This window comes from Saccopteryx bilineata, chromosome 5 (genome assembly GCF_036850765.1).
Source record: "Saccopteryx bilineata isolate mSacBil1 chromosome 5, mSacBil1_pri_phased_curated, whole genome shotgun sequence".
NCBI lineage: Eukaryota > Metazoa > Chordata > Mammalia > Chiroptera > Emballonuridae > Saccopteryx > Saccopteryx bilineata.
This window is the reverse complement of record NC_089494.1, coordinates 58646886-58665621: the sequence shown is the minus strand read 5'-3', so window position 1 is coordinate 58665621 and position 18736 is coordinate 58646886. Positions and strand designations below refer to the sequence as shown.

Below are 18736 nucleotides of genomic sequence, written 5' to 3'. Positions count from 1 at the left end.
TAGGGCTCTTTCTTCTCCCTGGTTGAATTTATTCCTAAGCATTTTATTGTTTTTGATGCTGTTGTAAATAGGATCAATTTTTTTTCCATAAAATTCTTTGTTAGTACATAAAAACATTATTGATTTTTGGATGTTGATTTTGTATTTTGTAAATATGCTGAATTCATTTATTAGTTTTAAGAACTTTTTTGTTGAGTCTAGGATTTTCTATTATAAAATCATGTCCTAGAGACAGTTTTACTTCTTCTTTTCTAATTCTGATGCCTTTTTTTTTTCTTGCCTGATTGCTATAGCTAGAACTTCCAGTATCTCCACTGTTTCCAATTTATATTCAGGCAAACTAGCTGGCCTAAAGTTTTGCTTATATCTTTTTTAAGTCTACCTGTGTCTTCCCAATTACCTTTTGCCACATTCTCTGCTATTTTGCAGGGTTTTTTTACATAGGTGCAATCAGTTAAATCATTGAACTTTTACCTGCTTTTTTGCAAATAAAGTAATTTTCTTTGGAAAGAGATTAGGAGCTGTTTTATGGCTTGTTTCTCCCCTCAGGCAAATATGTGAGCCATGGCTCTGGTGATGTGCAGGGAGGGAGAAACAATGGCATGCTTTTCTTTTTTTTTTTTTTTTTTTTTTATAATTTTATTTTTTTAATGGGGTGACATCAATAAATCAGGATACATATATTCAAAGATAACAAGTCCAGGTTATCTTGTCGTTCAATTATGTTGCATACCCACCACCCAAAGTCAGATCGTCCTCTGTCACCTTCTATCTTGTTTTCTTTGTGCCCCTCCCACCCCCTATCCCTCTCCCATTCCCCCCTCCCCCCCGTAACCACCACACTCTTATCAATGTCTCTTAGTTTCACTATTATGTCCCACCTACGTATGGAATAATACAGTTCCTGTTTTTTTCTGATTTACTTATTTCGCTTCATATCATGTTATCAAGATCCCACCATTTTGCTGTAAATGTTCCGATGTCATCATTTCTTATGGCTGAGTAGTATTCCATAGTGTATATGTGCCACATCTTCTTTATCCAGTCATCTATTGATGGGCTTTTTGGTTGTTTCCATGTCCTGGCCACTGTGAACAATGCTGCAATGAACATGGGGCTGCATGTGTCTTTACGTATCAATGTTTCTGAGTTTTGGGGATATATGCCCAGTAGAGGGATTGCTGGGTCATAAGGTAGTTCTATTTTCAGTTTTTTGAGGAACCACCATACTTTCTTCCATAATGGTTGTACTACTTTACATTCCCACCAACAGTGTATGAGGGTTCCTTTTTCTCCACAGCCTCTCCAACATTTGCTATTACCTGACTTGCTAATAACAGCTAATCGAACAGGTGTGAGGTGGTATCTCATTGCCGTTTTGATTTGCATTTCTCTAATAGCTAAAGAAGATGAGCATCTTTTCATATATCTGTTGGCCATTTGTATTTCTTCCTGGGAGAAGTGTCTATTCATATCCTCTTCCCATTTTTTTATTGGATTGTTTGTTTGTTTGTTGTTGAGTTTTATGAGTTCTTTGTATATTTTGGATATTAGGCCCTTATCTGAGCTGTTGTTTGAAAATATCATTTCCCATTTAGTTGGCTTTCTGTTTATTTTGTTATCAGTTTCCCTTGCTGAGCAAAAACTTCTTAGTCTGATGTAGTCCCATTCATTAATTTTTGCCTTCACTTCTCTTGCCATTGGAGTCAAATTCATAAAATGCTCTTTAAAACCCAGGTCCATGAGTTGAGTACCTATGTCTTCTTCTATGTACTTAATTGTTTCAGGTCTTATGTTTAGATCTTTGATCCATTTTGAGTTAATTTTTGTACAGGGAGAGAGACTGTAGTCCAGTTTCATTCTTTTGCATGTGGCTTTCCAGTTTTCCCAGCACCATTTATTGAAGAGGCTTTCTTTTCTCCATTGTGTGTTGTTGGCCCCTTTATCAAAAATTATTTGACTATATATATGTGGTTTTATTTCTGGACTTTCTATTCTGTTCCATTGGTCTGAGTGTCTATTTTTCTGCCAATACCATGCTGTTTTGATTGTCGTGGCCCTATAATAGAGTTTGAAGTCAGGTATTGTTATGCCCCCAGCTTCATTCTTTTTCTTTAGGATTGCTTTGGCTATTCGGGGTTTTTTATAGTTCCATATAAATCTGATGATTTTTTGCTCTATTTCTTTAAAAAATGTCATTGGAAGTTTGATGGGAATTGCATTAAATTTGTATATTGCTTTGGGTAATATAGCCATCTTGATTATATTTATTCTTCCTAGCCAAGAACAAGGTATATTCTTCCATCTCATTATATCTTTTTCGATTTCCCTTAACAATGGTTTATAGTTTTCATTATATAAGTCCTTTACATTCTTTGTTATGTTTATTCCTAAGTATTTTATTTTTTTTGTTGCAATCGTGAAGGGGATTATTCTTTTGAGTTCCTTCTCAGTTGTTTCATTGTTGGCCTATAGAAAGGCTATTGACTTCTGTATGTTAATTTTGTATCCTGTGACCTTACTGTATTGGCTTATTGTTTCTAGTAGTCTTTTTGTGGATTCTTTGGGGTTTTCGATGTATAGGATCATATCATCTGCAAAAAGTGATACCTTTACTTCTTCTTTTCCGATATGGATGCCTTTTATTTCTTTGTCTTGTCTGATTGCTCTGGCTAGAACCTCTAGTACCACATTAAATAAGAGTGGAGAGAGTGGACAACCCTGTCTTGTTCCTGATTTAAGGGGGAAAGCCTTCAGTTTAGTGCCATTTAATATGATGTTAGCTGATGGTTTATCATATATGGCCTTTATCATGTTGAGATATTTTCCTTCTATACCCATTTTGTTGAGAGTCTTAAACATAAAATTGTGTTGTATTTTATCTGCGTCTATTGATAAGATCATGTGGTTTTTGTTCTTTGTTTTGTTGATATGGTGTATTACATTAACCGTTTTACGTATGTTGAACCATCCTTGAGATTCTGGGATGAATCCCACTTGATCATGATGTATTATTTTTTTAATATGTTGTTGTATTCGATTTGCTAGTATTTTGTTTAGTATTTTAGCATCTGTATTCATTAGAGATATTGGTCTGTAGTTTTCTTTTTTGTGCCATCCTTGCCTGGTTTTGGTATGAGGGTTATGTTGGCCTCATAAAATGTGTTTGGAAGTATTGCTTCTTCTTCAATTTTTTGGAAGACTTTGAGTAGAATAGGAACCAAGTCTTCTTTGAATGTTTGATAAAATTCGCTGGTATAGCCGTCAGGGCCTGGACTTTTATTTTTGGGGAGGTTTTTAATGGTTTTTTCTATTTCTTCTCTACTGATAGGTCTGTTTAGGCTTTCTGCTTCTTCTTGACTCAGTCTAGGAAGGTTGTATTGTTCTAGGAATTTATCCATTTCTTCTAGGTTGTTGAATTTAGTGGCATAAAGTTTTTCATAGTATTCTACAATAATTCTTTGTATATCTACGGTGTCCGTGGTGATTTCTCCTCTTTCATTTTGGATTTTGTTTATATGAGTTCTTTCTCTTTTTTCCTTGGTAAGTCTTGCCAAGGGTTTGTCAATTTTGATCTTTTCAAAGAACCAGCTCCTTGTTCTATTAATTTTTTCTATAGTTTTTCTGTTCTCTAATTCATTTATTTCTGCTCTGATTTTTATTATCTCCTTTCTTCGGCTGGTTTTGGGTTGTCTTTGTTCTTCTTTTTCTAGTTCCTTAAGGTGGGAAGTTAAGTGGTTCACTTGGGCTCTCTCTTGTTTGTTCATATATGCCTGAAGCGATATGAACTTCCCTCTTATCACTGCTTTTGCTGCATCCCATAGATTCTGATATGTCGTATTGTCATTTTCATTAGTCTGTATATATCTTTTGATCTCTGCACTTATTTCTTCTTTGACCCATTCATTTTTTAAAAGTATGTTGTTTAGTTTCCACATTTTTGTGGGATTTTTTTCCTCTTTTTTGCAGTTGAATTCTAGTTTCAAGGCTTTATGATCAGAAAATATGCTTGGTACAACTTCAATTTTTCTGAATTTGCTGATATTGTTTTTGTGGCCCAACATATGGTCAATTCTTGAGAATGATCCATGTACACTGGAGAAAAATGTATATTCAGTCACTTTGGGATGAAATGTCCTGTAGATGTCTATCATATCCAGGTGCTCTAGTGTTTTGTTTAAGGCCACTATGTCTTTGTTGATTCTCTGTTTGGATGACCGATCTAGAGCCGTCAGCGGTGTATTGAGGTCTCCAAGTATGATTGTATTTTTGTCAGTTTTTGTTTTAAGATCAATAAGTAGCTGTCTTATATATTTTGGTGCTCCTTGGTTTGGTGCATATATATTAAGAATTGTTATGTCTTCTTGATTCAGTGTCCCCTTAGCCATTATGAAATGGCCATTTTTGTCTCTGAGTACTTTTCCTGTCTTGTAGTCAGCATTATCTGATATGAGTATTGCTACACCTGCTTTTTTTTGGATGTTATTTGCTTGGAGTATTGTTTTCCAGCCTTTCACTTTGAATTTGTTTTTATCCTTGTTACTTAGATGAGTTTCCTGTAGGCAGCATACAGTTGGATTTTCTTTTTTAATCCATTCTGCTACTCTGTGCCTTTTTATTGGTGAGTTTAATCCATTTACATTTAGTGTAATTATTGATACTTGTGAGTTCCCTATTGCCATTTTATATCTTGCTTTCTGTTAGTTTTGTGTCTTGTTTGATCCTTCTCTTTCGTTTTTCTATGTTTTGTTTTTATTTGGTTGTATTCCATACATCTTTCCTCTGTTGCTATCTTTTTTATCTCATGTGCTTCTGTGGTGGTTTTTTCAATGGTGGTTACCTTTGAGTAATGAAAAGGGTCCCTACCCTGTTCATTGTAGCGAACTATTTTGTGAGTACTTTTGCACTCCATCGTCCTTTGCTACTGTTAATCTCCATCTTCTCCCCCTCTTTCTTTTTGTTGTTGTCACAGTTTAAATTTGGTTTTATTGTGTTCTTCTTGGAGCTTTTACTTGTGGCTCTGTTTTTTTTTGTTCTTTGTATCTGATTGGAGAACCCCCTTTAGTAATTCCTGGAGTGGGGGTTTTCTGATGATAAATTCCCTCATCTTTTCTGTATCTGTGAATGTTTTTATTTCTCCTTCGTATTTGAAGGATAGCTTTGATGGGTATAGTATTCGTGGCTGAAAGTTCCTCTCTTTCAGGACTTTAAATATTGGGGTCCACTCTCTTCTAGCTTGTAGAGTTTCTGCTGAGAAATCTGATGATAATCTAATGGGCCTTCCTTTATATGTTGTATTCTTCTTTTCCCTGGCTGCCTTGAGAATTTTTTCTTTGCTGTTGGTTTGTGTCAATTTCATTATGATATGCCTTGGAGTAGGTTTGTTGGGGTTAAGAAAACTTGGAGTTCTGTTTGCTTCTTGAACTTGAGGCTTTAGTTCTTTCCACAGGCTTGGGAAGTTCTCATCTATTATTTGTTTAAGTATGTTCTCCGTTCCATTTTCTCTCTCTTCTCCCTCTGATATACCTATTATTCTTATGTTATTCTTTTTGATGGAGTCAGATAATTCTTGTAGGGCTATCTCATTTTTTTTAATTTTTGAGTCTCTTTCTTCTTCTCTCTGTTGTGCCTCAAGTTGCTTGTCTTCTATTTCACTAATCCTCTCTTCTATCTGACCTGTTCTATTAGCTAAGCTTGTTACTTCGTTTTTCAGCTCGTGAATTGAGTTTTTCATCTCTGTTTGATTTGTTTTTATAGTTTCAATTTCCTTGGACATATATTCTTTGTGTTCATGGAGTTGTTTTCTGATTTCCCTATATTGCCTTTCTGTGTTTTCTTGTATATCTCGGAGGATTTTTAGGATTTCTATCTTGAATTCTCTGTCATTTAGCTCCAAGGTTTCCAATATATTAAATTTTTTCTCCATAGATTTTTCCTCATCTAGCTGTGTTACCTCTCTTTCTTTTGTATCCATGATATTCGATTTTCTCTTCCTTAATGGCATCTGAGGGTGGTTTTGTTGATAGTATTAATGAGATTTAATAAAGAATAAAAAGTTAAAAAAAAAATAAAAAAATAACAAATCGAAAAAAGTTGTTTTTTTTAAAAAAAATTAATAATGAAATAAAGAAAAATAAAATAAAATAAAAATTTTTAAAAAAGGAAATTATTCCCCCCTTCTTTTTTTCCTCTCCTCTCCTCTCCCCTCTTTCTTGAGAAAATCTTGTGGTGGACTGTGAGTTATAACAAACAATGCCTGTGATGGAGGGCCTGAATTGGGGAAAAGTAATAAAGGGGCAAAAAAGAGAGAAAGAAAAAAAAAAAAAAAGAAATAAGAAAAAAAAAAAGAGCGTATGGACCCACAAAAAGCAAATAAGGAAAAAATTTGGGTCAAGAATAAAATGATTTGCTTTTAGGTGTTGGTTTTCTAAGAGTTATGATGAGAGGAATAAGAGGAAAATGGAAAAATAGGGGGACAAAATAAAAACTTACTATTGTATTTAGTGGAACAAGAACTAGATAATATGGAGAGCCAGGGATGGGAGCACTGCTAGTGAGTTAAAAAGGTGAAGTAAAAACCCCCCAAAATGCCACAAACATAGGTTTGAGTCCCAGATAAGATAATTTGTTTGTTATTGAGGTTTGAATGAGAGGAGATGTAAAGGAGAAAGGAAGAAACTAATATAGAGGGAGAAAAGAAAGAGAGAGAGAAAAAAAAAAGAGGGAACCACTAAAAGAAGAAAAAAGAAAGGAGAGAGAGAGAGAGAGTTAAGGGTTTTGGAGTGCAACCCTCATAGAGAGAAAGGAAGAGAAGAGAAATGATAATGGGAGATGTAACACTTATGGGTAGTGTAATTCAAGGAGAGGAGAGAGTAAGACCGGTAGAGAGTTAATCGGCCAAATTGGAGGAGGAAAAAAAAGTCTCAAGAATGAAGATAAGAGAAACAAACCAACAAATATAATAAAATGGGATAGGTTATAAAGTCTGCATATTATTCTTGATTTTGAGAGGTTATCTTCTTGCTTTTTCTTTTCTCTCCCTCTTCCTGGTCGGTGACTCTGTACCCCGGGTTCTGCCCCTTTGGCACGCTCAGGTAGAGGTTTGCAGTTGATAAGTCTCTATGGCAATGTCATGTATTGTGCTTTATTCTCGTTGGGAGTCGAGGCTCATTAGCATTTATAGGCTCCGACAGTGAGAGAGTCCGTGTTCCTGGAGCCTTTCTCCTAGTCTTTCCTTCCTCAATTAGTAGCCTGATAGTCCAGGTATGGGGTTGCTGCTGCCTCTGCCTGGATAGTAAGAGGCTCAAATTGCTGGCAACTCCCCACTCTATTTCCACTCAGCACAGGGCTCTGGGTAAGGCTCAGTCAGTCAGAGCTGCTAGCATAATCAGGCGGGCTTTCCGCCCACTCGAAGACCTCTGGCTCTGCCACTCTATCCGGTAACACAAGCGGGCGCCCACTTCCGGGGCGCTTGGAGGAGACTCTCACTCACTGTCTGCAACCAGGATATCCGGCCAGCAGTCTCACGCTCTGAGTGAAACCCTCAACCGCAGGGAAAAGTTGCAGCGTTGGAATTGAGTCTCGCTCCGTCCCCGTGTGCGGCTTTTGCAAGGCGCTGGGGCGGCCCGAGATTCCGCTTTGGCCCACACAAAGGCCCCTGACTCTGCCCCTCTCTGTGATAACACGGGCGCGCACTGCCGAGGCACTCGGAGGAATCGTTCACTCCTTATCTGCGCGCGCAAACCAGGATATGAGGCCGGCCGCGGTTCCCTCTGAGTGAAACAGCCTCCAGCACGGAAAATCTCCACCGTTGGGATTAGTTCTCACTCCCTCCCGTGCGTGGCTTTCCCAGGGTGCTGGGGCTGCCGAGAGACTCTGCCCTCAGCCCACAGAAAGGCCTCTGACCCTGCCTCTCCGTGGGGCAACACGGGCACCCACTTCCGCGGCTTAGGAAGAAATTCTCGCCCACTAACTGCGCACCGACCAGGAGACCGGGTAAAATGGCCGCTCCGCTTGTCTTTCTTTGTTTGGGTTTGGCGCGAGTGTTAGCTTGTATTGCCCGGGTTGCCACAGGATCAGATTTTCCTCGGCTTGGATCTCTGAGCCACAGCCTGGTTCGGCCGTTTTTGCTGCGGGGGCCTGGATCTATTCACCCCCTTTGCCCGCCTCAGTTTCTATATTCACAGGTACCAGAGAAAGCCGCCCTGTTTAGGTTAGTGAGGAAGGCGGAGCATTTCTTACTCCCTATTTCCTTCGGGGTTTGGTTATATATTTAGCCAATTTTTCACTCAATCATACCTTTGGGTGTATTGTGAAGATTCTGGAAGCTCCAAGTATAGGTTTTTCTGTTTCTGGTTGAAGATCTTGTTGAGTTTTGGGGGAGATTTATCGGTATCGCTTCCTACTCTGCCATTACTCTGACGTCATCTCTGGCATGCTTTTCTTTGAGGGCCCCCCCCCCCCTTCCCGCTTAGGAGCTGCGTGCTGGTGGGGGAAGAAGGAGGGAAAGCAGGTCTCCTTGGTTTGCTTTTGCTGGTAAGATACCAGCCCTTTACAAGCCAAGATAAAGGCCATTGGCATCCCAGTATTAGCCTACCACCCGAAGTAGAGCCTTTGTCCCACCAGTTAAAGCTGGGTGCAAGAAGTTAGTCTTCCCCTCCCACCTTTTGGCTGCACTCACCTGAAACTTAGCCTCAGTCAAAGGTAGCTGAGGGCTGAGTGTTACTTGGAAATAGGATAAAAGATTATCCTGATATTAAGAAAGTCTTCATGTCCATATCCAAGATGAAGGAAAATATTTGTCTACACAATAACTTGTGCACATGTATATATTGTAGCATTATTCAAAGCAACCAGAAAGTGGAACCCTGTGGAACTTTGAGCTGTACTGCCTGGCATCTGGAGAGGGAAGACAGTTTGGACATTGAATTAGTCACCAGTGGCCAATGGCTTAAGCAATCATTCCTATGTAATGAAACCTCCATAAAAATTCCTAAAATGTCAGTTTCAGAGAGTTTTCAGGTTGGTGAATGCATGGAGGTGCTGGTAGGTGGTTGTATCTGGAGGGGGCATGGAAACCCAACACCCTTTTCCCCATATTTTACCCTAGGGATTTCTTCCATCTGGCTGTTTCTCAGTTGTGTCCTTTACAGTAAACTGATAAACTAGTAAAAAGAAAAGTGGAAGCCCCAATGTCTTCTCACATGATGAGTGGATAAACAAAGTGAGTTATTCCATACAAGGAAATAATACTCAGCAATTAAAAAGAAATGAAGTACTTAGTACATATGATAACATAATTGAACCTTGAAAACATTATTTAAGCGAAAGAAGCCAGAAGCAAAAGACCATATGTTTTAAGATTCTGTTTATATGCAATGTCCAGAATGGGAAAATTTAAAGAGACAAAAAATGGATTGGTGGTTGTCCAGGCCTGAGGTGTGTGTGTGGGAGGGAAATGGAGAATGACTGTTTCATGGGTTTCTTTTATGAGGTAATAAAAGTATTCTAAACTTAGATTTTGGTGATAGTTTCATATATCTGTGAATATGCTAAAAACCATTGAATTTTATACTTTCAATGGGTGAATTTTATGGTCTGTGAATTATATTTCAATACAGTTGCTAAAATAAAAGAAAGTCTAGTCACTTTTATCTTTTAAAATATACAAAATACATCATTTTTTATTCAAATATTAATTGGGCCCAACTTGCAGAGTTTTGTGATTTTACAAGTCATAATAGGGCCATATTTGATATCTATCTTACAATGAGATCTTCTGTAGTGATGAACCTATTGTGTCTAATGTAATGTAATTTATTTATTATGGACTTAGTAGTTTTAATCTTGTATTATATATTATCATTTTATTTTGGGTATATTATAAATTTATTGTAAGCTTTGATTTTTTTGTGATACTTTTATTTCTAGTGTTGTAATTAAGTTCTGTAATTTCAAAGATTTCATTTTTTGTTCTTTTTTATGATTTCCAAATGATTTACTAATAATATTAATAACAATTTATACTGTTTGCACATCAGAAACCACTGATTTGAAAAGGTTGGCCTGTGAATACAATTGTTTTTAGCCATATCTCTTCAAATATTTTAGTATAGATGTTTATGTAGTTATATTTAACTTGTTTATTTTTGCTCCGTTTTGTCCTCCACTCCTACATGTAATGAAGAAAAGAATATTTGTTTCATTGATGGTCCTCTTGTGCTATATATTTATGATAAATTTTGTCTCTGGAATATGTTTTATTGTTTCATGCAAGGGCCTCTTCCTTGCCTTTGTCTTTATTTTGTATGAGTTCTTAGGGGAAAAAAGCAAGGTGTACGAGTTCCTCTAATTTCTTGTATCACCTTAAATTCTCATGGAAAGTTAAATTCTTTTACCCAAATAAATTGTTCTCGCTGCCTGACCTGTGGTGGCACAGTAGATAGAGCGTGGACCTGGGATGATGAGGACCTAGGTTCAAAACCCTAAGATTACCAGCTTGAGCACAGGTTCACCAGCTTGAGCATGGGGTCACTGGCTTGAAGCCCAGGGTTGCTGGCTTGAGCCCAAGGTTGCTGGTTTGAGCAAGGGATCACTGGCTCAACTGGAGGCCCCTGGTCAAGGCATATATGAGCAACAATCAGTGAACAACTAAAGTGCTGCAACTACTAGTCGATGCTTCTCATCTCTCTCCCTTCCAGTCTCTGTCTCTCTCACTGAAAAATAAATAAATAATAAATTGTTCTCACAGTAACAGTAGGCACAAATATTAAAATGTACTTTTGTATGAATGCATATAAGATATAAAAATCTGTTGCTTTTCCAATATTTCTTTTAGTAAGTTGTAATACTTCTAAAACTACTTAAAAGTAACCTTCTTAGAGAAGGGTTACCTTAAAAATGTTTTAAAATATTTAGATATAACCAAGAAAAATGTATTCTAAAATCTTTCTTAGAAATTATAAAATTTGCTTAGTTTTTCTAGAAAAACTTGAATGGCCATTATTCCCACAGAATATGGATTAAATAGATTTAAATATGAATAATTGAATAAATTAATTTAATAAAATAGACTTAAATATGATTTAGAAAATTGGCATGTGATATATTGGATTATTCCCCCTTCTTTTTCAGGAACTCTTGGTGTGATAACAGAAGCTACAATAAAAATCAGACCAGTCCCTGAATATCAAAAGTATGGCTCAGTAGCTTTCCCTAATTTTGAACAAGGAGTAGCCTGTTTAAGAGAAATTGCAAAACAGGTAATAAAGAAAACCAAACCCACTCATATATTTTTAAAGTCTACTGCATAATTGACTTTGTTATGTCACATATACTCTTCATATTTATTGTGTTATATTTGTCATTTTTGCCCAGTCCTATATGAAAAGATACTGTTGTAAAATCATCCCTTTAAGTGTAGTTGCTATTTTTTTTTTTTTTTGGTTGAAAGAGTACTGTGCAATTTTAAGCCAAGGTAAGATACATACTTGGGTTGATGGCTTTGAATGACTTTGCCTTTTATTTAATGTTATGTTTTCTTAAGTTATTTTTGAGTAAGATGTTTTGTGATGAATTGAAGCAACACTTAATTTTTCTTAAATTAAGACATTTATTTAAATTAAAATGGCTGAATCTCAATGGCCCAGAAATTTAGAGGTCATATATAGGTAGTCAAACGTTATCAATTCCTAGAATGTGCTGCTACCATGCACTACTTTGTTTTATAATATTATAGCTTTAATTAAGTAATATAATATAGTATAGCATAATATAATATCTTTATAAGTAAAAGAATTTTCCTTTTCCCTTTTCCTTCTTAAAAAGGATATATTTTCAAATATTTTTAAAAGACAAGATAATGCAAAGTATTTTTATTTCTCTATTTAGTTCTGTTTATCAGTGTGGAAATTCTGCATTTCTTTAGGCACTTGGTTCATTCTTTGAACTACAATGATTTGTGAAAATTTCTTTTTTCAACATTTCCTAACAGTGGTAAGTTAAGGGACCATACTTCAGCCTCTTCTTGCTTTCTCCAAACTCCTGGAGTTCTTGAATACTTCAGCTGTACTAGACTAGACTAGAATCTGAGGGCAAAGGAGCTTTCTAACATGACCTGTCATATGTTATCTTCCAGTTTTCCAGAGCAGAGTGGAGGGAAGATCTGATGAGGCAAAGGAATTTTATCTAGCAAGTACTCTATATTTATTGTAGACTTTGTAAATTACTGAAATGGAAAGTAGTGAAGAGTTCTTTCTTCCCACCATCCCAAGAGAACCATATATTATTATTTTTTTTTTTTTTTGTATTTTTCTGAAGCTGGAAACGGGGAGAGATAGTCAGACAGACTCCCGCATGCGCCCGACTGGGATCCACCCGGCACGCCCACCAGGGGTGACGCTCTGCTCCTCCGGGGCGTCGTTCTGCTGCGACCAGAGCCACTCTAGCGCCTGGGGCAGAGGCCAAGGAGCCATCCCCAGCGCCCGGGCCATCTTTGCTCCAATGGAGCCTCGGCTGCTGGAGGGGAAGAGAGAGACAGAGAGGAAGGGGGGGGGTGGAGAAGCAAATGGGTGCTTCTCTTATGTGCCCTGGCCAGGAATCGAACCTGGGTCCCCCGCATGCCAGGCCAACGCTCTACCGCTGAGCCAACCGGCCAGGGCCCATATATTAATATTTTAAAGAAATTTAAAATAAGCAAAAAAAAAAAAAAAATTATAGCTACCTACATATTTACCATTTTCAGCGCTCTTTATTCCATATACTCAGCTTTGCTTTCTGGGACACTCATTCTTTATGACAGTTTCCCACTTTTAGGAAGTCCAGCTAGCTATATGGACTTACTATCTAATTTAACAGTTGACTTTATAATTTTTAAATAGCTTCAGTTACTTATCAGTTAGAGTCCTTCTCCCATCAAGAATTAGCCATAGGCTCCTTAATATTGATTGTCTTACTCTTGGGTGCAGAGGAGAGTTTAAAAAGAAAGTCCTAGAATGAAAACATTCTTAAACTTGTAGCAGGGTACTTTGGAGAGGTTAAAATGTAAGTGAATGTTAACAGTTAGAACCCTTATGGAAGGGCTCCTAATTCACTAGAACTTTGGGGATATATAGTAAAATAGTATGCTATGTTTGCCAAAATAGTGAGATGGTAATAATATTTAAAAGGATGATTGAGTAAAGGAGGAGTGAAGATAAGTTTTAGGAGTAAATATATGAGCACCGAACGGTCAAGTTCAAATGTGTTCTGATACTTGTGGCCAAGGAGAGTAACTTCAGGTTTAAGATGCTCCAAGTATTGAGAAATAAAAGAATTACTTGGAGAGCATATGGTTTTACCTATGAGTTAATACCTAGAAAAATGGGAAGCTAAACAAAATGAAACATTTTCCATAAATAGATTGTAGTTTTTTACTGATTGCAGATCTTGCTTAATGAGTGACTTTTTATTGCAGTATTATTATTTTGTATTGTAATTTATCCTTTTTTACTTTTATTTTTACATAAAAATAAAAGCTTTTTGTCAAGCTTGACTATTCCTCCTCAAAAACGTTATTATTAAAGATATAGTTCATATTATCTCATTTAATTTTAGAATGACATCTTTTTAATTGACTATTATTGCCTCCATATTTTATAGCAAAATGAACATAAATGCCAAATTAAACTAAAAAATAATTATAGAATTTATAAAACTAGTCTGATTTGTATGTATTTTCAACAAAAGATCTTAATAAGATCACATTCAGTCTCGTGGCCAGCTCTGCCCCTGCACAGTGTCTCCAGACTGGAATGTAGATTTAGTGCTGGTCTCTGATCTTTGGAGTACAGGTGGACAAACATACTTTCTGCATTCCTGAGTATTCCATCTGCTTTTCCACATTGCGCACTCCCTTGTAAATTATATCTAAGTATTATTGATGAGAAATAATGTACAAGTGTATCAGAATCTTTATTTCTCTTTTAAGTGAGAGAAGAGGAGCTAGTGAGACTGACTCCCTCATGCACCCCCACTGGGATCCACCCTACACCCCCCCATCTTGGGCCCATGCTTGAATCAACTCAGAACTATTTTTAGCACCTGAAGCTGATGCGCTTGGACCAATAGAGCCACTGGCTGCAAGAGGGGAAGAGGGAGAATAGGGGGAGAGGAAAGGGGAGAGAAGCCAATAGTCACTTCTCTCGTGTGCCCTGACCAGGGATCAAACCTGGAATGTTCACACACCAGGCCAACACTCCATCCACTGAGCCAAATGGCCAGGGCCTCAAAATAATTTTTAAGGACAATATTTCTAAATTTAAAATCTTAAGTTTATAATTTGATTACAGTAGAAATGTTGGATTTAAACATAAATAATTGGTACAATCTGTTGTAACTTTTACTACAATTGAATTTGTCCTGATAGAAAGTAACAGAAAAGAACTTCTGCTAATGAGAAGCAGGGGATGAAACTTTCCTCCATCTTTGCATGAGCCAGTAAAAATTGTCCCTTGAGTTGTTTTAAAAAATTACTTGAATATTCACACAGTGACCATAATCTAAATTCACTACACAAAAAAAACTATATTGAATAATCTTGGAATAAATAAAGGTGATAATTGATAGAAAGTGCCACCCTGTAGTTAAAAAGCTCCTTTCTAATCTGTATTTTCAATGATTAGATTACTTTGTACTTAATAATAGATAATTTTTAGGGACAAATACCATGTGACTAGGTTTGTCTAACTTGAAACTGATTAAAAAGCCTAAATAGATATTTTATTCTCCAGTAGTGCTCTTATAAATGAAACAATTGAGTTATTTCACTCTAGGGAGCCTACGTGTTTTACTCCTATTGTAATGTACACGTAAAGAGGCATTATTGTTTACCTTCCATGGGAATGGGTAAATACTAGCATTATGGTTTTCTGACATTTACATATTAGTTTATAGAATGTACAAATCTCACGTCAGGAATGTTAACTGTATGTGCTTTCCTGCTTTGTTAACAGTATTCTCAGGCAGAAAAATTGAGAAAATTACCAGGGTTTGGAACTAGTTGTTCAATTTGCAATTTGGATTTTCAGCAGATAGCAGAGGAATTAAGATCCATTAAAATAGACAGTACATGTTTTATGACTGTGCCCAATTCCTGATTGAATAATGAATTGGCTGCTTGTAATTCCTCACTGTCATTTCATAGCATGTCTATTTTTTGCAGTAATTTCAGATTCATGTTGCTTTTGAAATGGGAAACTGTATTTGGATGAGTATCTTTGAAAAGGAGTATACATGATTGTTCACAAATAGCAAAGTGGGCTCTGTGTATATTTTCATCACTGTTCTTACTGAAGGAAATAAATTGAGCAACCTTATACTGGCAATGGAAGGATTCTACTAAGGTCTCTCATCTGATCTTTGTTCATGTGAGGAATTGTTCTCTTTCAATACTTCACAACCTTGTGAAGATCTAGAAAGGAAGATTTAGCGGAAGATTAATGTGATTCTATCTCATAAGTGGCAGTCCAGTATAATCTCCACCTTAATTCAGTAGATGGGTAAGTGACTTTTAAGATTTTCCCACTGAAGCCTCTACAAAGCGAGGAAATTGTGTTTTTTAATCACAAGATCACTGTCAGATATAATATTTTATTTCTCTTTTATTGTTTGTTTTTAAATGACTTGAAGGGAAAACAGTGTTAAAACAAGCTCAAAAGCAATTTTTAAGTTTGGGGTTTTTTTCTCCCCGCAATCAAAACTTACGAGTTAGTTATACCCTATGGTATTGAGAGATAAATATTTGTTCCATCAAGAGGAAATGCTGCCTGTATGTGTGGCATAGATTAGTATACATTCCTCCAAAAATTGTCTTTCTCAGTATGAGAGCTGGGTTTTAGAATTATAGACTAAAAAGCAGCTTTTTTTTTTTTTTTTAAACTATTTTTGACAAGGAATGGCTCTTTCTATCTACCATCACTTTTATTTTAAACAATTTTGCAGATAGGGTGTTGGTTTTTCCTAGTGAGTATAGACCATAATTTGGGAAGAGATACATAGTTTATGTTTAACTCCTCAGAATGTTATACCTCAATTCTTAATTGTTCTGTTTTTACTTGATTTATCCTGGAGAGGTTTAAATAAATAGAGAGGAATTAGGTATAGCACTTATACTATAAAACAATTAAAACTTCTTTATATTCAGTGGTAGTCAATTCTTGAAAATAATTTGTTACATGTAGAAAATGGAATTGTTCTTTTAAATCATGTTGTTGTCTTTTTTTAAGTATATATTTTTTCTCTTTCTGTAGCAGAAAGACTAGCCTAGCCAGATGTTTGGTTAATTGAATTTACTGTGTGATCCAGCTAAATATGTTAAACTTGAGGACAATTATTAGACATGCTGTTGACCAGTAGCTACTCAGACAAGTCATTACACCTTTACTAAACTGAAATGTAAAATTATGACTAGGAGATTGTTTGGCATTAAATTTTGGCCCTTCCCCTAATATAAGTGGAGGGGACTATCTAATCTATAATATGTAATATTTCATTCTTGAAAATCAAAAAATTATTCTCATTTTTAAAAAGTTTTTGTTAGAATATAGACAGCTAGTTGTAAGCCATTATGTCATTTCAGATAGGACCAGTTATACCAGTAGCCTTAAATGTATGATTTCATCTGTGGTATCAATTTTATTAGAAGAATTAATTTTGCCTAAACTTTAAGCTTTTATATCTAGAAATTTGCAATTTAATAAAATTGTCTTTCTTCACATATCCCTATTTTAACTTTTGTTTTATTTTATTATGTCTTTTATGTGACATAGTTTGGTCTTAACTTTATATCCAACACGGTACAATGGATATTATGTGACTTAAATAGACATGGTTCCTGTCTTCTAATAATCACTAAGGATGTTGCCTATTATGTTAAAATTTTTAGTGTTTAAATTTGTGTACAACTATGTACAAGGGGTTTGGTTTCGAGGCACTGGCTTCTGATACAGTATGAGATTAGTAGACTATTTCTGAAATAGTCTTAAGATTCAGAAATTTAGGCTGTTCTAGAGTCTGCACAGAAAGTTTGTTTGATTCCTTTAATAAACAAATCTTTTCAATTCAAAGATGATTCATTTCTTAGCAACGATACCAGAGATACAGGACTGTCATTTAGTACTTGTACTTTATAGTTTATCCTTATGAAGTTAACAGTAGAAATCCTGCAGACATTTAAAATGTATTAAAAGACATCTTGAATAATATGTCTAATCTGAAGTTCGAGTTCTGGTTTTCTCTTCGGCAAGAAAGAGATACAACTTGGCACAATAAAGGGTTGACTGAAAAATCTATTGCCTTTTAAGTTCAGAGAATTCTAAGTAAATAAGACTAATCAGAGTAGTTAATTTTTTTTAAAGAGTAGTTAATATTTTTTTAATTTTCAGGTTGCATATTTAAGTAAATTCCTGTCTATATCATCATTAAAAGGAAGAAATTGCCAGCCAGCAATTTGACTTAGTCTTATACCTGTGCTTTGAGGCCAGTGCGGTTATTTATTTGATTTTTTCCAGAATAAAACAAAGATACTGATATTTCTTTTTTAGTCCATCATGATCAGTTTCTCATATTTCAGACTATTTACTCAGTATAAATATACTTTATTTTTCTTCTTTTTCAAGTGAGAGTAGGGAAGACAGAGAGACAGACTCCTGTATGCACCCTGACCGGGTTCCAACTGGCAATCCCCATCTGGGGCCGATGCTCTGCCCATCTAGTGTCATGCTGGCAACTGAGGTTTTCAGTGCAGTGCCTGAGGTGTAGGCTCCACTGAGCCACCCTCAGCACCTGGGGCCAGTGCACTTGAACCAATCGAACCATAGCTGCGGGAGGGGAGGGGGAAGGAGTAGGGAGGGGGAAGGGGTGGAGAAGCAGATGGTTACTTCTTCTGTGTGCCCTGACTGGGAGTTGAACCCGGGACATCCACATGCCAGTGTGATGCTCTACCACTGAGCCAACTGGCTGGCACTTAAATATACTTTAGATACAAGTCAGGTGATATTAGAGATTCTAGTAAGGGCACATTTATCATAGTAGGAAAGAAACATTATTTCATTAACTTCAGTTCAAGGAAGCAGTTTTTGTTTGAGTGTTTCTTAAATTTCCTGAATGTATCATTAACACACCATTGAAATAAAAATATTTCCACTAAGGTTATTTCTGATCACCTACCACCAGGGGTCACTTTAACTCAAGGACCCTCTTCCCCCTTTCCTAATTTATGGAATACTCTTAAGTGCAGCATAATTGAAGAGCATGGGAGTGAATTTAGAGCTCAGATTCTCAGAATTTGTGATGTCTCTAACTTTTAAAGGAAATATTTTGGGTATTTTTAACCTACCTAAAAACTAATTTTCAAAGCAATTGAAACAGAACCTAATCTAACTGTAGATATAGTTATCCTGAATGTTGGTTTTTTAAAATTATAGAAACATTGTTTTGGTTACTTGATAGGAATTTCTATTTAATTAGCTCTCTAGTGACTTTTAATTTAAAATTCTAAGTACCTTTTCCAGCTCCATATTTTCAAATGATGTATAATTATACAAATTACCAATTTTCAGAGGTTCAAAAGCAATCTAGGTGCTGTTTTTTAATTTGAGTGCTTTACATGAGAGTGCATTTACTTGTGACACTAACTGAAAAACTCTATTTACTGACTTTTAAAAATAATGTGGCACTGTTAAAACATGAGATTAAATAA

The 18736-nt window shown here is 36.0% G+C and overlaps 1 protein-coding gene across 1 annotated transcript in view; it reads left to right on the top strand.

Annotated features, from left to right (window-relative positions):
• Positions 1-18736, top strand: part of AGPS (alkylglycerone phosphate synthase) — a 153455-nt gene that overhangs the window by 78954 nt on the left and 55765 nt on the right. The window contains exon 11 of the mRNA XM_066233671.1: positions 11134-11261. Within this exon, the coding sequence (XP_066089768.1) occupies positions 11134-11261 (128 nt within the window). The remainder of the gene's footprint in view (positions 1-11133; positions 11262-18736) is intronic.